Raw genomic sequence first — 24,021 nt, 5'->3', positions numbered from 1 at the left:
ATATGCCTGTGTTTGATGGATTGGGTAGACCCGATTTGGGTAGCAGGCTAGCAGCCCTGAGTTACATGAACTTTATAGATGCAGACGCACTACCATGTTTACTGACGATGAATAAGGATTAATTAGCTAAAAGGATGTAACGAAACCTTTGCAACGCCAGTAAAATGGTGGTTTGAATAGACCGCATGAAAATGAAACACCATATACCTCTGCCAGCAAGATAGGAGTGCATTGTCAACCACAACAGCCTCAGAGTATGTATAAAACAGACAGGAAAATAACCAATTAAAGGTGATATACAGTAGATAGCATTCTGATAGCATTCCAGGTTTCCTCTGTAGATACCAGCTATAGAAGAAAAAAAAAATTAGCTTCTTACCAGCACAGATGGCCGTGCTACTGTGCTAGAAGCCTAGAAATGAACGACCAAGGGAATGTAACTAATGAAACTGGACAATACATAAAAGTTATCAATTTACATAAAACAAAAATTATCACAAAAGTTTCAAGAATCACATACATTACATTAGGGGGGAAAAGCAAAACAAAAGGTAATGTGGCTAAAAAAATAATTCAGAACTTGAACTACCGATTGTCCCTAACGATTTTAGCTATTGACTTGGGTAAGGTCCCGTGCCAAAGAAAATTGTTAGGTACAACCATACCGTAATTAGAAAATAACAGCACAGCACACAAACTGCATGTATCAAACATGAAAGAAAAAGATCAACCTAGACTATCACAGTCAGTGAATTGGAATTTAGAGGTGTAGCTGGCAGGTACTCATACAAGTGCATTGAGTTTAGCACACAAAACATTCTAATCAGTGAGGTATTCGTAACTACATCAAGTAAAATGAAAAAAAAAATTCCAAGTTTTTGCTGCTCAAAGTTCAGGCATAACTAGCCAACAGATACCAAGGCATGTGCAGAGCATGATAACATGTTCCACATTAGCTCTTGTTGTTCAACCCCATATGAAGTTATGAACACATACACATCCCCTCAAGATTCCATGAATGAAAGTGGGGTCATAATAGTCCCTCCAAGTTCCAACTCACATAACCATCTTCAGATGGCGTCAAAATCTGCAAGCTGTCTAACCTCACAGTGCAAATAGAATAACAAGGAAATGACAAGTTAAAATAGTGCACCCAAACAGAATGTCACCATGAGAACAGCACAGTGCTAGATGGGAAATTCAGACTAAAACAAAATAACTCTGACATCGACTATTCATAACAGTATAAGGGTCATTATTCAATAGGTAGCTGTCTAAATATGAACTAGTGGGTAGTCACAACTTTCCAGTTAACATGAAAAAACCTTCTTACTCTGCAATTAAAGTATCCTGAATGACATAGCACACATTCTCACATTTAGGGACATACAAGTTCATTACAGCTGTTACTAGCTTAATTCATGGAAAACAGCGGTATATATACCTCCATAGAAACAAAGAACATTAACACCGAACATGAACTAAACTAATAAACACAAATCAAATGACCAAAGTGGGAAAGTATGACCATTTCACCCAATAAGGATAACAGTTCAGAATTCAAGCTAACTTAAAAAACAGGATGAACTGATCTGGAGAAGCAACCGGCATAACAGTTATCTCAAATGTTATTACATATACCTCCCTGAAAAGTTCAAAATAACTGATCCTGTTGAGGAAAAGACAATTGCCTAACAAGGCAAGTGAACTACAAAAGCAAATAAATGTTCTCTGCTACTTAATTTATGACTCCGGAACCAAACATTAATTCAAAAAAGTCCACGCTACATACATCAATGCGCAAAATTATCGATAATCCAGTAGCTAACTGTATTTAAAACCAAGAAATATGTCGAGTCCCGACAAAGACCGTTAGTTAGGATATTCCCCTTCCGTTACAGCATGAAAATCATTATGATGATAAAATGCTATATCCTGTGATAAATAACTTTTTTTTCCTTTCATGTCCTTGCCGCCAAAGAATGGTAACCAACATACAAGTGATGTAAGTGCAATAATCATATATATATAACTGGAATGAAGCAATTCAGATATTGATCTTGCACATACAACTGTAGGGCTACCAGTAACCTTACTTGGTAAAAGCTACTATATCCGAATGGAAAAAAACAATGTATATACACTGCATGTCTGCTTCAGTGCAACGATCTACTGCTACCAAGCAAAACTTCCTCAAAGTCAAGGCTGTCCTAGTCCACAATCTCACCTAAATGGCTAAATATACTAATATTGCCATGGATCAGCCGAACCTCATCTGAACAATGAAACAATGGATACACCATCCCATCGTTGATAACCAGTAGAAAATGGTGCCAAAAACGAATATAGAAGAGAAGACATGATGCACCCAATTCCGTCACCTGTGGCGCCGGCGGTCGGCGGCGTACTGTGATAGCGGGACGAGCTCCGACAGCGGGGTGGCGAGCGGAGTGGAGACTGGAGTGGGGATGGGCGAGGACCGGCAGACCGGGCACGACGCGCTCCGCCGCAGCCACGCGTCCAGGCACATGAGGTGGAACCTGTGCCTGCACTCGGGCATCATGCGCTGCATCTCCCCTTCCTTGTACTCGCAAAGGCAGATCGAGCACGCGGCCTCGGCGTCCGCCCCCGCCGCCGCCCTAGAGAAGGGCACCTTGGGGTAAGAGGCGATCACCGCGGGGTCGAGCCCGACGGGCGACGACGCCGCGCCGCCCCCGGCGCCGCCGCGGGACGAGGAGCCCGGGGAGTCGGAGTCGTCCGCGACGAAGATGACCCGCGGGACGGTGATGGAGATGTGCCCGGAGCTGGACGCGGAGGACACGGCGTGGCGCGCGGAGTGGACCCCCTGGCCGCCGCGGCGGACGACCCCGGCCCCGCCGCGGCGGGAGCAGAAGTAGAAGGCGAGGAGCAGCGACGCGAGGAGGACGAGGAAGCCGAGCGCGATGGCGACCGCGTACCCGACGCCGAGCGAGGAGAACGAGTCGAGGAACGACGCCATGACGGCGGCGGCGGCGGCGAGACCGTGGGGCGGAATGGCATGGCGTGCGGGGGGGCGCGGCTGGGGTGGGAGAAGAGCCGAGGAGGGGCAAAACGGGAAGAGGGGTATTTTGTTTTAGGTTTCCGGAGGGGTGGATCTGGTAGTTGGCGGCATTAATTGCCGGTGAGGAGGGGGGAGGCCGAGGAGGAGGGGATCGCAGTTATGGCGCGGAGCTGGAGTGCAGGACGCGCGCCGTGCCGCGCACCGCGGTTTGCCGGTTTCCTCTGCCGCTCGCTGCCGAGCCGATGGAGCGGCTGGGTGAGTGAGCGGGGAGGGGGCCAAGGGGGGAACGAAACGCGTGAGGCTTTCGCCGCGTCGCTCTCCTTGGAAGGCCACACGGACCGGCGGATGATGGGCCACATAGGTTTCGGTGATTCCCGGCGCGCGGACCGAGGGGACCTGACGAGAGATTACTGGGCTGGGAATATCCAAGTCTAACATGGTGGCATACATTTGCTGGTGGAAATAAGTCTATTTTAACTCCCTTCTTATCTTGCCTATGATTGAATCGCATCTCTCAAGGCTCAACCGCAAAACCGAGTATAATGCCTCTCCAGCATATGAAAACCGGTGCAAATCGACTTTTTCGATGGTTTAGGAAATGTTTTTTAGCTGACGTGTGTTAACAGTGAAATTTGGTAAGCCCGGAGTAGTCATCGGTTTAGAGTCAGCATCGGCTTCGAAGTCCTGAGATTAGCCGATGAGAGTTGTCAAGTCGTCAATTGTCGGATTCTTGCAATATTCGGTTAAGAAAATTGATCTACTAAAGGAAGCTTATCTAGAAGAGACCGAGTTCAAAGAGAATGCGGCATGACAAGTTATCTATTAATTAGGAATAGTTTGTTAGTTTTCTTTTATCTTTAGGAAAGTGTGTTTAGTGTCCTATAAGGACTTTATCTTTTCCTTTTATCTTTAGGAAAGTTTCTTTCTTGTCCGACAAGAACTTGTATCAACCCATGCGTATAAATATGTACACCCGGGGTCTATGTAATCTATCGCTACGATCAATACAATTCGGCGCATCGCCACCCTTTTTACTTCTACTTTGCTTTTACGTTCCGGCGGAACTTGGCACCCGACACGGGGCTGCATCGTCTTCGATCTCCGACGAAGGGATAAGTCCAATGTTCCGCCGGTCCAGGCAATTGTATCGTCTACGTTGGCGTCGTTCAAGGCTGCATCAGGACATTCGATCTCTTGGATTGCTCTGGTTTGGATGATATATTTGCCTACCTATTTATCATATGTCTATGTTTATCTAGTCTTAGCATATCAATTTAGCTCTATCGGCTGCTTCTTGTTTTAGGGTTTCTGCCGGTATTGGCTAAATCGCATTGCTAGATTAGATTAGCTTAGACATCTACCACCCTAAAAACTCAGTCAACGGCTTGATTGTCTAGATATTATGTTTCTTTTCATACTTAGTACTGCATCAGTTAAGTTTGATCAACTAAGTCGTGCTTAGAACCATAATCTCTAGCCTGCTTCTTGATTGTCAATAAGGGTTTCATCGGGGTTTCAGCCGATGAGTTATCTGGACATTGCATCTCATAAGGATTGTATATACATATAAGTTGGATTTAGCCGATGACAACAAAGGTTTCACTGTTTAATCTAATCTTTTGGATTTCATGACATCGGACCTCCAACCGATGTATGCTTTAACCTTCGGATCAGTGCTTATTATATTACATCAGCCGATTGCCTTTATATCATCATCTACATTGGACATATAGCCGATTGCTTAAACCCTATCGCTATTGCCTGGTATCGGCATCGGCTGGAATCACTACATCGGCTTGACAGCCGATCGGCTTTTTTATCTGCTGTTTACATATCTTGTCAGTTGCAGGATCAAATCGACTGGCACGCCCGCATCTCATCAATCTTTGGACCTGCACAGGAGTTAAGCAGATCTCCTAGGCCGGTGTTGACAGAAAACACGTGGCCTGGGAGATCTGCTTAACTCCAGTGCAGGTCCAAAGCTCGCCTTCGGATGTATTAGCGTGCCAGTTGATTTGATCCTGTAATCAACAAGAAATAGAAGCAAAGAAACCGTGGTTAAATCTATAAATGATAGCCGATCGGCTAGATGCCGATGACATATCATTTATCTTTGGGCCGATGTCACCCGTGTAACGATCGGCAATCATGAATAAGTAAAGAAGAACTAAATCTACTCGATCGGCTGTAGATATTAACGATATATACTCCTTATATCGATATATACTTAAATCAAGTGATTGGGATAGATCGGTCATCATGCCGAGACAGTATAAATCACTTAGATCGAAATATATGTCAATAACAAGATTATATATGTTTATAGTGTAGCCGATCAAATAGATCTAGCGTGTATCGGCTAATACTCCGATACCACTTTATATCAGGATATTAAAGCAGGTACAATTTATCAAACAAAAGCCTAACATATTTAGATCTTAGTATAAAGGGCAGATTTAGCATATCAATGAGACATATAGAATAAATATGGCTAAATCAGATACGATCGGCTGAAACTCCGATGCTATTCTAATCGGCAACTAGAAGGTAGGCTAGAGATCAATATTCTAAGCACGACTTAATAGATCAAACTCAACTGATGCAGCATTAAGTATGAAAAGAAGAACGATATCTAGACAATCAAGCCGCTAGAAGTTTCATAGAATGGTAGATATCTTATATAATCTATATCAACATCAAGATCTAACCTAATCGGCTGCCTTCTGCATACAGATATTGGCCGATAGTGGATTAGATGGTGATATTGCTAGAGATTATGTAAGATATATGATAACTCGACGAACTACATAAACAAGATTAGAGTGTCATAAAGATGGAGGCACTAATCCTAAGAACGCAATCTGTCATAACGAATTTTACCTCTTGTTGAAGATCGAAATCGATGCAGCTCAACCCGAAAGCAAGAACTCGTCGAAACAAAACTAAAGCAAAAGGGTGGCGATGCGCCGAAATTGTATTGAACGTGTGTGTTCAAAAAATTACATAGGGCTCGGGGTCTATTTATACCCGAGAATTACAAGATATGCCCATACCGGACATGACCATTATCTCTAACAAACTCTAAGATACTATAAGTCTTTGCGGCAGACTTTTGCCCACATTTATTTATAAGGAATTTACATAAAATATCCTAATTAATAGATACAATTGCCTCCCCAGGACTCTATCCATGCGTGGCAATCATCTAGAAGTACATTAACGTGAACCCGATGTCGCGTACAAGTCGTATTGTCGGAATCGGATGTATCAGCTTATTTAGCTCGACTCAGACCTAGCCGATCCTAACCGTAGCCGATCTGGACTCCAGCCGATTCCTGCTCTGTTTTCGAACTCGATGTCCGCCTCCGATTCCGCTTTGATCAAATCCTCTTTCCTGACACAGATGCTACTAAATTTGGTTGTTAACAGCCGGTGTGTTCGATTTTTTCGTCAACAACGTGACAAGTTGATCATGATTGACTTGGTAAGTCAGCAAGTAAGACCCACGTGACAGGGACTCCTCTATTTTCCATCTCTCCCAACGGTAGCGAGGCAGCGTAAGGTGGTAGTAGCAGCCGGTGAGGAAGGCGGTCCGGCGAGGTGCTCGACGAGGTCAGGACGGGAGCTTAGGAGGTTGTGGTGGTGCAGAAGGACGCGAAAGCTCGGGGAAGAAGGAGTGGTGGGTGTTGCCGGCGGTATGAGAGCCGAAGAGGACGACGATCTTCTCAGTAGTGGAGCATGTCATGGAGAGAGGAGAAGGGTGCAAGGAGGTCAACCTTCTAGGCATTGAACTGGAGGTCACAAGCGGACCCTCCAAGGGCTGGTGACGGAGCCTCGCCCCATGAGGGCCAACGTTTTAGCGCGGGGCAGGCGGCCTTGACAACGCCATGAGCCCCTAGCTTGTGGCGGCCAACACCCCTCTCCCTGTCACCCCTCATGTCGACTCGCTAGGTAGCAGCGGGTAGGACCTAACGGCTAGCGATGTTGCTCTCCGCCGAGAGATCCGAGGGCGATTGGCCCACAACGGGTCCTTGATTTACTTGCACAACGAGAATAGCAATGGACACATTGCAATCATCCACCATGGCGAAGAACAACAGCACGGCCTCGTTGAAGAAACTGTGCTTCGCGTGGCCGGTCACCATGGCCGTGTAGGAAACGATGTCCCAGTCGACTAGGAACCTGTCGAGGAGCACCCACGGAGGCGAGCTTGTCGCATGTGAGGTAGAGCTCGATGAGCCCGTTGCAAGCGGCGCGACGGCGGTCAAGGTTGAGCTTGCCGTATTCACATGCATGGCTGGCGTGCCCTCGCCATGCTTTCCTCTTCCCTTGCACGCGCCGGGAGCCTCCCATCTACCGACTCAGCGAGTCAACATGCCACGTCACTAGCTGGGTCAACGCGCCGGAAAATGTTTCCTAACATCGAAGAAGTCGATTTGCACCGGTTTTTGAAGATATGGGGGCGTTATACCTAGTTTTATGGTTGAGGTATGCGGTTCAATTGGGAGAAGAGATGAGGGAGGAAAAATATACTTTGTAGCTGGGTCGGGCTGGTAGTTAGTTCCTAGTAGGCTATGTACGGAGGTCACATGATCTATTGGGCCTTTTTGGACCTTAGAAACTTGGAAATGTCGTAATATCGTGCAAAATGTCCGTTTGATCTCTCCCCTCCAACTTTCGTCCCTTATCCATACAATCGAATGCAGAGGTTTCCTCAATTACCAACCGGTTCGTTTTCCCTCTCTGGGGTGGTTTGGACAGGGGACAACGGTTTCATTTGATGTGGCATCTAGATGATACTCGTAGTATAGGATGTGCTAGATTTTGTTGTTGAACGGAGGAAGTACATAGCATTTCTGTTAGAAAAAAAAATCAGTGGAGCCTACATGGCAGAGACTCCATTTCTTCCTCCCCTTCCTCAATATCTCTCCCGCCACTGGTGGAACATATAGGGATCATATGGGGCCATATTTTTTGGTTTTATTTGATTTTTCTTTCAATCGGACTGCCATTGACATATGTGTCATATTGGTGTTTTTTTTTCTTTATAGTGTCACATAAACACCACGTAGTCATATAGGATAAAGATCAGGTCAATGTATCATATAAGCGACGTAGGATGAAACGGCTTTTCAAATTAACTAGAGGGGTAAATTGTTCTGTCTTAACAGTTGAGAGATTCTATATTTGATTTATGGTTAAGAAATGGAAATCAGACGACACATAGAATGTAACCGCTTTTCAAATTGACGAGAGTTAAATTGGTCCAGTCAGTTGAGGGAGATTTCATATTTGATTAGTGGTTAAGAAATGGAAACCAGACTTGGGCTAATTGTAAAGGGAAGCAAAATAAACTTTTTCCTAATATCTCGCCTCCTCCACTAGCTGACTGGTGGTGTTTGAATCTCCTAAAGATGAAGATGAAGATGAATATTGAGTTTTGTATGTAAAACGAGGTGGTATTAACTTATGATTGATCGAGTTTTAATTATCACAAACTTGAAAAATAGATTAATATGATATTTTAGAGCAACTTTCATATAGAAAGTTTTCGTATGAAACACATCGTTTAGCAGTTTGAAAAGCGTGCCACAAAAATTTTAATCTTAATCCAACTTTTGTTGGAGAAAAGAAAAGGACAGAGAAGAATGTTTCTAGCGGGGTAAAGACTAATACCCTGTTTAAATGGGACTAAAACTTTTTAGTCCCTATCACATCGGATATTTGGATGCTAATTATAAATATTAAACGTAGATTATTAATAAAACCCATCCATAATTTTGGACTAATTCGCGAGATGAATCTATTGAACCTAATTAATCAATGATTAACCTATGTGATGCTACAGTAAACAATGTTTCTAGCCAGGTAAAGACTAAGATCCTGTTTAGATGGGACTAAAGCTTTTTAATCCCTATCACATCGGATATTTGAATACTAATTATAAATATTAAACGTAGATTATTAATAAAACCCATCCATAACATTGGACTAATTCGCGAGACGAATTTATTGAACCTAATTAATCCATGATTAACCTATGTGATGCTACAGTAAACATTCTCTGATTATGGATTAATTAGGCTTAAAAAGTTTTATCTCGCGAATTAGCTTTTATTTACGTAATTAGTTTTATAAGGGCATGTTCACTTTGATACCATTTTCAACCTTACCAAATTTTGGTAAAGTTGTCAAAAAAAAAAAGTGGCTATAAGAAATCCTACCAAAATTTTAGCAAGTTGCCAAAATTTTGATAACTATACCAAAATTAAGTTTTTTTTTCATCGAAGTGAAAATTTAATAGACTAAATTTGTCACAAGATCAATATAGCACATGATAATTGGGGAAAAACATATATCGCCGTTGCCGGGGATCGAACCCGGGTCACCCGCGTGACAGGCGGGAATACTCACCACTATACTACAACGACTTCGATATACGGTTATCGATAGGCACATATTTATCGGCATATTTTCCTCGTTTGTAAATATATGGCATGATAAACTAGTGATCGGCCATGCCAGCCTGGAGCAATAGCATGCTATTACGTATTTGCATGTAACACAAAAGGATTTTAAGTGTTTATCGTCGCAATTAGATGATACAAAGATGATAGTATAATAAGATCTAGACCGGCTAAATACACCATTATCCTTAAAAAAAGCTAAATAGTACCTACTTTATTTGTTTTGCATTATAAGATATTTTGGATTTTAAGAAAATTTATTATATATATTTTTTATATATGTGTCTAAAATTCATATAAATGTTAGTGAGTTTAGATGAAACATAGAGAGACTAAAATATCTTATAATGTAAAACGGAGGGACTACGTAACAGTATCGTACACACAACTGATGGATACTCCCTCCGTCCTATTTTAAGTGTAGCCATAGTTTTCCGCACCTAACTTTGATCGTCCGTTTTATTTGAAAAAAAATTTAAAAAAAACATAAGTCACGAGTAAAGTACTTTTCATGTTTTATCACATCATAACAACAAAAATACTAATTATATAAAAAAATTCAAATAAGACGGACGATCAAAGTTGTGCGTGGAAACTCATGGCTGCACTTAAAAAGGGACGGAGGGAGTAGCTTTTTTTAAAAAAAAAATCAAACTGATGGATAGCTCACTTATACCTTTGCGAAGCCTTCCGAAGAGACACTGGGTTACGAGGGAAAAAGTACACCAAAGGTCCCTCAACTTGTCATCGAGTTACAAAATCGTCCCCTAACCGCTAAACCAGATACCGGGCAATCCTAAACTATCAAAACCGTTCGCTTTAGGTCCTTCGGTGGTTTTGACCCTGGTTTTATCCGATGTGGCAGCTAAGTCAGCATGTGACCACATGTCAGCGTGCCTAAGTTAGCCTCCTCTCTCTTTTCCCCTCTTCTATCCCTTCCTTATCTCTCTCACTTCACTGCTCAAAGGGCACATGCTGGCCGATGGGGTGACACGAGAGAGGAGGGCGACGGCAGGGTGAGGCGGGACCACCGCCGTACCAGAAGGGCGGCAAGAACAAGCGAACCGGCGGCGTCAGCGGGCAAGTGCGGCGCAGGGGGAGAAGGAACCCGAACTAGCTTAGGAAGAGGGGGAGGGGCGACGGAGACGGGAGCCGCCTGCCTACCTACCTCTCCGTTGTGCACCGCCTCTTTCCAATTCCACCTCGCCAATTCTCCTCGCCAACACACTAGCGTCCCATTCCCCTCTCCTCTCCTCTCCTCCCTCCCTTGTTGCATCGCATCCGCGTGCAGAGATGGGCACTGGCACCGGCACCGGCAAAGAGGAGAATGGCAGCATCGACATTGGCGAAGAGGAGCTGGTCAGCGGAAGGAGACAGGCGGCAACGGAACGACGTTGTCACGCCCGGAATTTCTATCCAAAATTCCAAACGCTTACATGTGTGTTAAACCCTCGTCCAGGAATCAACCGAGGCACACAATAACAAATTGATAATAGAGTACAAATAAATAACTATTTAATATTCGCAAATAATAAATTATCACAGAGGTAGATAGTTCCTCTCAAAGAATAACATTCTATGCAGCGGAAAAAATAAAACTATAACAAACTACGGAACAGCTATGGCGACTCCACTCCACAGGCATCTTAACCAGAACAAGCTCAATCCCCCAGATCATCACCTTCGCTAAAATACTCCTCTTCTGATGATTGAATATTGCAAGAATGAGCATATGACATACTCAACAAGCCACACAGCAAATATGCAAGTGCACAGGATAACAAAGGATGGCATAATATAGCTCATTTGCATAACAGCATTTAACAAATATTTAAGAGAATAGTGAAACAGTTGTATAATTAATCAATATTAAATAAACACCATACAACACACCCGTGTTGCATAGGCCCAACCTCATTTGAACAACCAACCCCAGTTGAACAAATTAAACCTCCAAACTAGGAATATACCATTCCAAACTAGGAGTTACATTAACTAACACCGTTACCATTTAATGTGTAATATGAGACTAATCACGAAAAACATTGCTCAATTCACCCATAACCGCGGGTACGGCTATTCGAATAGATTAAACTCTGATCAGAGGTGTACCACTGTACCCACAAGACACAATCCCACAACATGTTACCATGCGCCTTAGTACCACCACGGTACCTCGGAAAGGAACTGTGACAATACCTCTTGCACAACACAACTCACCACAGTGCACCGTTCCTGGATCATAATCTCCCCCTCAAAACCAGAGGCAATGGACTCCCCAGCGACCCCCACGGACTTCTCGCCGCTTCACAGTCTGGCACACTATAATGAATCATGCTATACAAAAGATAAAGCCGTTGCCCACGCTAGCTTGTGGTTGGCACGATAAATGTTTCACAACAGTAGCTCGCGAACCGGTCCTTAATTGTCATGAGCACAACCATCAAAACCATATGCTCACAACCCACCTTAACCAGGTTTTAATTAGCAATTAATTAACATCACACGATTAACCATCGTGAGCTACCATTTAATGTAACCATAATTAACAAGAATAATTATATAATTTATATTTAACCCCTTTAGTTAGCTAATGTTTCTAAGCATGGCTAAGCAAACATACATATGGCATTTAGCTGAACCAATCCAATATATAAGGTTCATGCTAATCACATTATAACCCATAGGAAAATAAGATCATCTTTGGCCATTAATTAATTGGGAAAAGGTTCACCACCCGATGACATTCGAAAATAATGCATAAGTTGAAATAAAATAATAGCTTTAAATGGGTTCAACATGCTCAAAGGGTTGTTTGGGATCTGTGTGACTTGCCTTGGGCTTCCACAAACGCTTCGGACCCTTCCTCAACGGAAACGCTCTCCTCCGGAACGTCGGAAACTAAAGCAATTAAACAAAAATCAACAAAACAGTACAAAAACAAGCATAAACAGTACATGTGGATATTTTTAACATGTAGATATTGATTTTAGAAAAATTTAGCAACTTGAACCACCTGAAACGGATCTACGGTTATTTAGTTATGATTTTCCAAAGATTTAATCTATTAGAAAAACGGGAAAAAGAAAAGATGATGATGTCATGATGACATCATCAATGGTGGCCGGCTCGGTTTGCACCCTCGCCGGAGCTAGGGTGGTCGGCTGCGAATTTGGAGGACATGTACACGTAGAGGACGACGAGACGAACGCAACGGTACTTATCAACACACCGAACGACCACCGACCTTAGCCGGCGTCGAGAAGGCGGCGGCGGCGGCTCGGGTTGACCGGCGGCGACGAGGCTACGGCGGCCGGCGGCGAAGGGGAGGAGGCGGCCGAGCTTCCCCACCTCTTGGCGAAACCAGCGGCAGCGACGGCAAGCGACGGCGACGGCGGAGGCGGCGGCGCGGCGCGGATGGAGGATGACCGGCGGCGACGGCGGGTTGAGGCGGGTGGCGACGGCGCTACAAGGCACGAGAGACCACGGGAGAGGGGGCAAACGGAAGAGGAGGACTAGGGGGTCCTATTTATAGCCTTGGATTGAAGAGATCGGACTCCTCCCGCAAGAAATCGCTTCGGGAAATCAAAAACTCGGTTTTGGAGATAAACTCGAAAACGAGTTCAATTCGGGCAAAATACTCAACCTCTTGCTCCGATTCTTGAGGGGAAAGATAGAGGAAGATGTGGGGATAAAAACCCCTCAAAAACCCGGACTCGGGGTGGAGAGATCGGGGCGGAATCAGAGGCGGAAGGCGGCGGCTCGGCCGGCTCGGGCTCGGCTTGCAGCCGGCCGGAGGTAGGAGACACCACCGACAGGTGGGCCCCACCTGTCGGCCTCCACGTGAGGGAGGGGCGGTGGTGGCGGGCTGGGCCGGCTTTGCCGCGCGGGAGAGAGGGAGTGTTGGGCCAAAAACGGCCCAACAACTTAAGGAAGGGTTTTTTTTTGAACTTTTTAATTAAAATATTTTGTGAAATATTGTTCCAATTATTAAAAAATACTTCCCTTGCTCAAATAATTCCCAGAAAATTCTAGAAAATAGAGGAACAAGCAAAGTATTTAATAAAATTTTATCTAGCTCCTTTTTATGTTGAAAATTTTCCTAGATTATTAGAGTTTAGCTTGTAGGCTTTTAATTTAATTTCTAAAGAATGATTTAAACAATGTATTTTTACATTAGACGATTTTTAGGGCGTGACAAACCTACCCCCCTTAAACGGAATCTCGTCCTCGAGATTCAGAAGAACTGGCGAAGAGATGAGGATGAGCTGACTTCAATTCATCTTCTCGCTCCCAAGTGGCTTCTTCTTCTGAATGATTGCTCCACTGAACCTTGCAGAACCGTATAACGCGATTCCTGGTATTCCTCTCGCTTACTTCCAAGATTCTGACTGGCTTCTCAACATAAGTTAAATCTTCTTGAAGCTCTATACGATCAGGATCTGCTTCCTCCGTGGGTACACGTAAACATTTCTTCAACTGAGACACGTGGAACACGTCATGTATTCCCGCCATTGACGGAGGCAACTCTAACTGATAAGCTACCTCACCTCTTCGACTCGCAATCTTAAAAGGTCCCACGAAACGCGGTGCCAATTTCCCTTTGGTTTGGAAACGATGAACACCTCGTAACGGCGTAACCCGAAGGTATACATAATCTCCTTCTTCGAAAGCCAAATCTCTGCGACGATTGTCGGCATAGCTCTTCTGACGTGACTGAGCAACGCGCAACCTTTCTTGGATAATCTTCACTTTTTCTTCTGCCTCTCGCAATATGTCTGTCCCAAAAACTTGACGTTCACCGGTTTGATCCCAAAGGAGCGGCGTACGGCACTTTCGGCCATATAATGCTTCATACGGAGCCATTTGCAGACTAGCTTGATAACTGTTGTTATATGAGAATTCCGCGTACGGCAAATTCTTATCCCAACTTCCACCAAAATCTAGAACACAGGCTCTCAACATATCTTCTAAAATTTGGTTTACTCTTTCCGTCTGACCATCTGTTTGAGGGTGATAAGCGGTACTGAAATTCAAACGGGTACCCATCTCTACCTGTAATTTCTGCCAAAACTTCGAAGTAAACTGGCTACCTCTATCTGACACTATCTTCTTAGGAACGCCATGCAAACATACCACTCTGGCCATGTATAACTCTGCAAGCTTATTCCCCGTGTAGGTTGTTTTGACCGGTATGAGGTGAGCGACTTTTGTCAACCTATCAACCACTACCCAAATAGAATCATGTCCTGCCGACGTTCTGGGTAGACCGGTTATAAAATCCATTCCTATTTCTTCCCACTTCCACTCTGGAATCTTCAACGGTTGTAACAGACCGGCTGGCTTCTGATGTTCTGCCTTGACCCGCTGACATACATCACATAGAGCCACATATTCTGCTATCTCACGTCGCATACTGGCCCACCAGAATTGTTGCTTTAGGTCTTGGTACATCTTAGTGCTTCCAGGGTGGATGGAATACAAAGTTTCATGAGCTTCTTTCATGATAGTATCCTTCAACTCCTTATTATCTGGGACGCAAATTCTTTCTCCTAACCACACAGTTCCTTGCTCATCTTCTACATAACCGATGGCTTTTCCTCTTCTCATGTTCTTTTTTTATTTCTTGGATATCAGGATCATTCACTTGAGCTTCTCTAACTTGATCAAACAGAGTAGGTTGAGCTTCTAAAGTAGCCACAAAACCTTTGCTGACTATATCCAAGTTTAACTTTTCAAATTCTTGGCATAACTCCCAAGGTAAATGTCGACCTTCTGACATATTACAGTAGCTTTTCCTGCTAAGAGCATCGGCTACAACATTTGCTTTCCCCGGGTGATAGTGGATTTCCATATCATAATCTTTAATCAACTCTAACCATCTTCGCTGACGCATGTTCAAATCAGGTTGAGTGAAAATGTACTTCAAACTTTTATGATCCGTATACATCTCTGTACGGTTACCGAAAAGATAATGACGCCAAATCTTCAATGCATGCACCACAGCTGCCAACTCTAGGTCATGCGTTGGGTAGTTATTCTCATGAGGACGTAATTGCCTAGATGCATAGGCAACCACCTTTCCTTCTTGCATCAACACACAACCCAAACCGAGTCGGGATGCATCACAATACACTTGGAAACCTTTCCTCGAATCAGGCAAAATTAACACAGGCGCAGTCACTAGCCTTTTCTTCAGTTCTTGGAAACTTTGTTCACAATCCTCTGTCCACTTGTACTTCACTTCCTTCTGAAGCAGACGAGTCATTGGTCTGGCGATCTTTGAAAAGTTCTCAATAAACCTGCGGTAATACCCCGCAAGTCCCAGGAAACTACGAATTTCTGAAACCGTCTTGGGTTGCTTCCAACTTAACACTGACTCCACATTGCTTGGATCTACTGCCACTCCTCCAGATGAAATGACATGACCAAGAAACTTCACTTCGGACAACCAAAATTCACATTTACTGAACTTGGCATAAAGCTGATGCTCACGTAGTTTCTCTAAAGCTAGACGAAGATGCTCTTCATGTTCTTCCTTCGTCTTGGAGTAAATAAGAATGTCATCAATAAACACCACGACAAACTTATCCAGATATTCCATAAACACCTTGTTCATCAGATTCATGAAAAAGGCTGGGGCATTAGTGAGTCCAAATGACATAACGGTACATTCGAACAAGCCATACCGAGTTGTGAAGGCGGTCTTTGGTATATCTTCCTCACGGATTCGAAGTTGATGATATCCAGAACGGAGATCTATCTTGGAGAAAACTGTAGCACCTTCCAGTTGATCAAACAGGTCATCAATTCTGGGTAGAGGATACTTATTCTTGATAGTAACCTCATTCAACGCTCGATAATCCACGCACATTCTCTGAGTATAATCTTTCTTCTCCACAAAGATGACTGGTGCTCCCCATGGCGAAGTACTGGGTCTGATGTATCCTTTCTGAAGCAAATCATCCACCTGTCTCTTCACCTCAGCTAACTCATTAGCTGCCATTCTGTATGGTCTCTTATGGATAGGGTTGGTTCCAGGTACCAAGTCTATCCGAAACTCTATGTCTCTCTTAGGTGGCATACCTGGCAAATCCTCGGGAAACACGTCTGGGTAGTCTTGTACTACGAGGATCTCTTGTAGAGCAACTTGGTTTAAGATCACACCACGATATTTAGGAGAGGACACAAAGAAAGAAACGGTTTCCCCATTGCTACTGGTTAAAGTCACCTTACGGTTGGCACAATCTATAACTCCTCTGTGACGAGATAACCAGTCCATCCCTAAGATAACATCTAGATCCTTGGATTCTAGCAAGATAAGCGAGGATGGGAAAGGAACTTCTTCTATTTCTATAGTAGCGGAAGGACAATACTGTGTCGAAGATACTTGATTGCCTGGGGTATTAACTAGTAAAGGTTTCCCAAGACTAATAACTTCCATCCCATGATTGCTCGCAAAACTTTTAGACAAAAAGGAATGTGTAGCACCGGAATCAAAAAGCACAGATGCGGGTATAGAGTTAACAGGAAACGTACCCAAAACCACATCTGGTGCATTCTGAGCTTCTGCTGCTGCAACATGATTAACACGTGCCTTTGGTGCTGGAGCATTGGAGTTGTTCGGGGCTGGAGCGTTCTTCACGCGCCGAGGCTTAGGACACTTATCAGCATAATGTCCTGGATCACCACAATTGAAGCACACCCCTGGCTTGCTTCCCTGTTCCTTCCTGACGGGCTGGTTCTGAGCTGGAGTTGCTGCAGGACGAGCAACCATGTTGCGGTTGTCATTGCCACGATTACCAGTATTGTTGTTGTAGAACTGGCGTTGGGGGCGGACAACTGATGAAGATCCTCCTTGAGGGTACGATGGAGCTTGAGGTCCCGTAACGAGACGCGGCCTCTGGTTACTGCCCTGTTGTGCCTTGAATTGGGCAGCCCTGCGCTTCTTCTGCTCCATCCGGTTATACTTGTCTTCCTGACGAATCGCCTTGTCCACCAACTGCTGGAAATCCCGGAAATCCGTAGACATCAAGGCATAAGACAACTCATCATTCAGTCCCTCCAAGAACTTCTCCTGACGCTCTTCATTGGTGCGAACATCTTCCGGAGCATAACGAGCTAAACGATTGAAATCATGGAGGTACTCGGTGACCGAACGAGATCCCTGGTTGAGTGCTCTAAATTCTCTCTTCTTTAGGGCTACAACACCCGTTGGTATGTGTGTCTTCTTGAAAGCGGCCGTGAATTCCTGCCAAGTAATAGGCTCTCCTTCAGCCCTGCCTTGGCGAAAATGATCCCACCATTCAGCAGCAGGACCATGCAATTGATGCGAAGCAAAAGAAACTTTCTCCTGCTCAGTACACTGGATCAAATCCAACTTCTTCTCCACCGCATGCAGCCAATCTCCTGCTTCTACTGGATTGGTGGTGCTTGAAAAGGTAGGGGGTCTCACACGTAAGAAATCTGCCAGCTTGTTTTGGGGAGGTGGGGGTGGATTCTGGTTCTGATTGTTTGCCTGCTGATTCTGTGCCTGCTGCACTAACAGATTGATCAGTTGTGTTTGTTGGGCCAGAATCTGAGCTAGCGTGGGATCTCCTCCATTGTTAGCAGCTCCACTTCCACTTCCACTTCCACTTCCACTTCCGGTGCGCGTGTTCACCATCTGACGATAAGCAGAGACAACAGGAAAGAACGACAGAGAGACACCCTTAGAACGGAGTTATTTAATTAATTTAAATTCTATATTGCTCTTAACTGTGTATGATTACATTTAAATTGCATTAACACTATCTCACCAACTATCTTACACTCTGACAAGCAAAAGAACTAGACTCATGCTGTTACATCCCACCAATGATGTAAGCAACAACTAAAACCCACACACTCACAAGCAAACTTGAACAAGCAATCTAACACAGCGAACTACGGCAACGATCTAACTAAGCGACTAATCCCGCCTTGCGTCGGAACGAAGCGATGGATCTTCTTCCTCTGGAGTAGCTGGCTCTCTTTCTTCAGGGTCTTCCTCTTCTTCCTCATCACTTACGATGTCGATGACAGGTTCAGCACGATCGGGCACAGCTTCACCCATCACGCGAATCTTCGAAGCTAACTGGAGACGAGGTGGCGGACAGGTTCTCTTTCTTGCAGTGAGGCGAAGCTTGGGTGTTGGCGGCGGCGTTTCTCCTTTAAGTTCAGCTAATTCCTTCTGTAGACGGTACACTTTGCTCTCCAACTTGCAAATCTTGCCTCGATTCCAGTTTTCCCTGTCATGAGCTGCTTTGTCTCGCTCCACACTTACTGCATCCATAGCACTAAGCATATGCACCGCATGCATCAGAGTGGCACTCTCTTCACCATCAGGACAGGTATAGGTTCCATAGTCTTGACCATGAGGCTTGTGAGGATGATACTGGAAAGCTGATGAATCCAACTCTTCTTCAAAGCGTTGACGCAACTCTCCAATGGCCACCAAAGCTGCTTCTTGACAAGCATGGTTGTACGATCTTCCTCCAGCTTCGAACTTAATGGACGGAAGGTCTTCACGATCACTAGCCAACGTCACACGAACACGACACTTCTCCTCGTTGGGGTCATGGGAAATCCGGCGATACTCAGGAGCAACTTCATAACCTACCTCAAAAGCCATCAACCTCAGCTCCCTGACGAATCCTAACACCTTGATCAAGTTTCTCGGTGAATGGGGCGGCATCTAAAGAAACATAGAAGGGAGGAATTAATGCATATTTTTAAGTTAGCTGCACCCTCTAGACTTAACTGATTTGACCAAAGAGGAAGAAAAAAAAAATAAAAGAAAAGACACATACTAAGCTATTATATATATATATATTTTTAGAATTTAACTTTTTGGACAGAGACAAATAATTTTTTTTGACAAACAACTAAAATAAAACTAAAATACTTATGATCTATTATAAGCACGGTACAGTGTCACCATAAGAAGGATGAGTAGTACTAGTGCTATCATGATTTTATCGATACCATAATAGATGTACAGTGCCGACTAATCAATGAAGTTTACTAAGGTGGAATAGGAAACATTTTAAGAAGAACAATTTTTTTTTCTTTTAAAAGAAAAGAAAATGAATTAAATTAATTTTGTGCATAACCTTGCATGTGCTGCCAACTTAATTAATTTGTAAAAGAATAGAGAAGAGCAGTTCTATTTTTTTCAAAATATTTTGAAGGCTACTTAAGGTTTACCATTTGGCTTATCCTAAGGTCAAGGTGGCTCTGATACCAACTTGTCACGCCCGGAATTTCTATCCAAAATTCCAAACGCTTACATGTGTGTTAAACCCTCGTCCAGGAATCAACCGAGGCACACAATAACAAATTGATAATAGAGTACAAATAAATAACTATTTAATATTCGCAAATAATAAATTATCACAGAGGTAGATAGTTCCTCTCAAAGAATAACATTCTATGCAGCGGAAAAAATAAAACTATAACAAACTACGGAACAGCTATGGCGACTCCACTCCACAGGCATCTTAACCAGAACAAGCTCAATCCCCCAGATCATCACCTTCGCTAAAATACTCCTCTTCTGATGATTGAATATTGCAAGAATGAGCATATGACATACTCAACAAGCCACACAGCAAATATGCAAGTGCACAGGATAACAAAGGATGGCATAATATAGCTCATTTGCATAACAGCATTTAACAAATATTTAAGAGAATAGTGAAACAGTTGTATAATTAATCAATATTAAATAAACACCATACAACACACCCGTGTTGCATAGGCCCAACCTCATTTGAACAACCAACCCCAGTTGAACAAATTAAACCTCCAAACTAGGAATATACCATTCCAAACTAGGAGTTACATTAACTAACACCGTTACCATTTAATGTGTAATATGAGACTAATCACGAAAAACATTGCTCAATTCACCCATAACCGCGGGTACGGCTATTCGAATAGATTAAACTCTGATCAGAGGTGTACCACTGTACCCACAAGACACAATCCCACAACATGTTACCATGCGCCTTAGTACCACCACGGTACCTCGGAAAGGAACTGTGACAATACCTCTTGCACAACACAACTCACCACAGTGCACCGTTCCTGGATCATAATCTCCCCCTCAAAACCAGAGGCAATGGACTCCCCAGCGACCCCCACGGACTTCTCGCCGCTTCACAGTCTGGCACACTATAATGAATCATGCTATACAAAAGATAAAGCCGTTGCCCACGCTAGCTTGTGGTTGGCACGATAAATGTTTCACAACAGTAGCTCGCGAACCGGTCCTTAATTGTCATGAGCACAACCATCAAAACCATATGCTCACAACCCACCTTAACCAGGTTTTAATTAGCAATTAATTAACATCACACGATTAACCATCGTGAGCTACCATTTAATGTAACCATAATTAACAAGAATAATTATATAATTTATATTTAACCCCTTTAGTTAGCTAATGTTTCTAAGCATGGCTAAGCAAACATACATATGGCATTTAGCTGAACCAATCCAATATATAAGGTTCATGCTAATCACATTATAACCCATAGGAAAATAAGATCATCTTTGGCCATTAATTAATTGGGAAAAGGTTCACCACCCGATGACATTCGAAAATAATGCATAAGTTGAAATAAAATAATAGCTTTAAATGGGTTCAACATGCTCAAAGGGTTGTTTGGGATCTGTGTGACTTGCCTTGGGCTTCCACAAACGCTTCGGACCCTTCCTCAACGGAAACGCTCTCCTCCGGAACGTCGGAAACTAAAGCAATTAAACAAAAATCAACAAAACAGTACAAAAACAAGCATAAACAGTACATGTGGATATTTTTAACATGTAGATATTGATTTTAGAAAAATTTAGCAACTTGAACCACCTGAAACGGATCTACGGTTATTTAGTTATGATTTTCCAAAGATTTAATCTATTAGAAAAACGGGAAAAAGAAAAGATGATGATGTCATGATGACATCATCAATGGTGGCCGGCTCGGTTTGCACCCTCGCCGGAGCTAGGGTGGTCGGCTGCGAATTTGGAGGACATGTACACGTAGAGGACGACGAGACGAACGCAACGGTACTTATCAACACACCGAACGACCACCGACCTTAGCCGGCGTCGAGAAGGCGGCGGCGGCGGCTCGGGTTGACCGGCGGCGACGAGGCTACGGCGGCCGGCGGCGAAGGGGAGGAGGCGGCCGAGCTTCCCCACCTCTTGGCGAAACCAGCGGCAGCGACGGCAAGCGACGGCGACGGCGGAGGCGGCGGCGCGGCGCGGATGGAGGATGACCGGCGGCGACGGCGGGTTGAGGCGGGTGGCGACGGCGCTACAAGGCACGAGAGACCACGGGAGAGGGGGCAAACGGAAGAGGAGGACTAGGGGGTCCTATTTATAGCCTTGGATTGAAGAGATCGGACTCCTCCCGCAAGAAATCGCTTCGGGAAATCAAAAACTCGGTTTTGGAGATAAACTCGAAAACGAGTTCAATTCGGGCAAAATACTCAACCTCTTGCTCCGATTCTTGAGGGGAAAGATAGAGGAAGATGTGGGGATAAAAACCCCTCAAAAACCCGGACTCGGGGTGGAGAGATCGGGGCGGAATCAGAGGCGGAAGGCGGCGGCTCGGCCGGCTCGGGCTCGGCTTGCAGCCGGCCGGAGGTAGGAGACACCACCGACAGGTGGGCCCCACCTGTCGGCCTCCACGTGAGGGAGGGGCGGTGGTGGCGGGCTGGGCCGGCTTTGCCGCGCGGGAGAGAGGGAGTGTTGGGCCAAAAACGGCCCAACAACTTAAGGAAGGGTTTTTTTTTGAACTTTTTAATTAAAATATTTTGTGAAATATTGTTCCAATTATTAAAAAATACTTCCCTTGCTCAAATAATTCCCAGAAAATTCTAGAAAATAGAGGAACAAGCAAAGTATTTAATAAAATTTTATCTAGCTCCTTTTTATGTTGAAAATTTTCCTAGATTATTAGAGTTTAGCTTGTAGGCTTTTAATTTAATTTCTAAAGAATGATTTAAACAATGTATTTTTACATTAGACGATTTTTAGGGCGTGACAGACGTGAAGGAGATGGGCGGCACCGGCGCAGAGGAGATGAGGTGCTCACGTTGCTTGCATTGATGCGGTCGTCATCGTTGCCGATAAGGTGGGAGGAGGTGGAGAAGGTCGAACGTCGCGTCCGTGAGGGAAACACTGCTGCCGGAGCACCATGAAGAGCGTGTGGTACCTGTGCGCCGCTCCTCCGCCGCCCGCGCACGGCTCCTCCCCCGCCGGGCGCTACCCATGCGCCGCTCTTTCCCCCACCGCCCGCGTGCCGCTCCCTCCCTCCCCTCCCTCCCGGCAGCGTCGCCGCCATCACCACCGCCACGTCACCGTCTCACACCGCTAACCTTGTTGAGGGAGAAAGAGAGAGAGAGAGAGATGAGGAAGGGAGAGAAGAGGGGAAAAGAGAGAGGAGGCTAACGTGGCCACGCTGACATGTGAGGTCCACGCTCACTCAGCCGCCATGTCAGATAAAACTGGGTCAAAATCACCGAAGGATCTAAAGCGAACGGTTTTGATAGTTGAGGGATGCCTGGTATCTGGTTTTACAATTGTAGGACGATTTTGTGACTCGATGACAAGTTGAGTGACCTGCGGTGTACTTTTTCCGGCTACGAGAGCGCTTGAGCCTAACCCGCAAGAATCAGCCAGCCAGGCCCACCACAAAATCCTCCTCCTCCAAACTCCTCACCTTCGTCTTTGGCCTTGTTTGGATCCAGAGGGCTATTAAATAGCCATCCGGAATTTTGCTATTTAGAAGTATTAAACGTAGATTACTGACAAAACCCATTCCATAACCCCTAGGCTATTTTGCGAGACGAATCTAACGAGGTATATTAATCCATGATTTGCTACAGTGATGCTACAGTGATCAGTCGCTAATCGTGGATTAATATACATCATTAGATTCGTCTCGTAAGATAGCCTAGGGGTTATGGAATCGGTTTTGTCGGTAATCTACGTTTAATACTCCTAAATAACAAGATTCTAGAGGGCTATTTAATAGCTCGGAGGATTTAAACAAACCCTTTGCCTAGAAGCTTCTAAAAGTTCTCGCCCGGCTAGCTCCCTTCCCCTGGACTATTTGGAGTTGGAGGAAGGAACACGCGCGGACGCGCCCACGACCTCGACCCCGAGCACGACCCCTTCCCATGGACGGATGCCGGCGAAAGCGCAGGCACGCCACGCGTCGTCACTCGTCACGGTGCCAGTAACCTCCTCGTGATCTCCACCCCCTTCATTACTTCTCCGTGCTAAACCCCAACAGAGGTCCTACGCAATCGCTGACAGGTGGGCCCTTCCTCCGCGTGCAAGCCGATTAGCGCTAATTACCCGTCGTCTCGAGGAGTTATTACCACGCTTAACCGCGCCAATTACTTCGCCGGGTTAACGCAGGACTTAATCACGCGGTTGATCGTGCCCGATCCAACGGCCAGGATCGCCTCACGCCGCGCA

General features: G+C 44.7%; 1 protein-coding gene and 1 non-coding gene across 2 annotated transcripts; both read right to left on the bottom strand.

Annotated features, from left to right (window-relative positions):
* Positions 1-11: 11 nt before the first annotated feature.
* LOC127772794 (RING-H2 finger protein ATL67-like) lies at positions 12-3,272 on the bottom strand. The gene has a single exon (XM_052298772.1). It carries the CDS (start codon positions 2,996-2,998, stop codon positions 2,378-2,380), a length of 621 nt encoding a protein of 206 aa, XP_052154732.1. The 5' UTR covers positions 2,999-3,272; the 3' UTR covers positions 12-2,377.
* A 6,127-nt stretch (positions 3,273-9,399) lies between these two features.
* TRNAD-GUC (transfer RNA aspartic acid (anticodon GUC)) lies at positions 9,400-9,471 on the bottom strand. Its single transcript has one exon. It is a non-coding gene; the product is annotated as a tRNA-Asp (tRNA).
* Between the last annotated feature and the right edge of the window lie 14,550 nt (positions 9,472-24,021).

Source organism: Oryza glaberrima, chromosome 5, assembly GCF_000147395.1.
Source record: "Oryza glaberrima chromosome 5, OglaRS2, whole genome shotgun sequence".
Classification (NCBI taxonomy): domain Eukaryota; kingdom Viridiplantae; phylum Streptophyta; class Magnoliopsida; order Poales; family Poaceae; genus Oryza; species Oryza glaberrima.
Note: the sequence above shows the minus strand (reverse complement) of the source record. Positions and strands in the feature narration are given on the sequence as shown.

Excerpts from the sequence above, each read along its gene's own strand:
- LOC127772794 (XM_052298772.1), bottom strand. The coding sequence starts at position 2,998 with ATGGCGTCGTTCCTCGACTCGTTCTCCTCGCTCGGCGTCGGGTACGCG.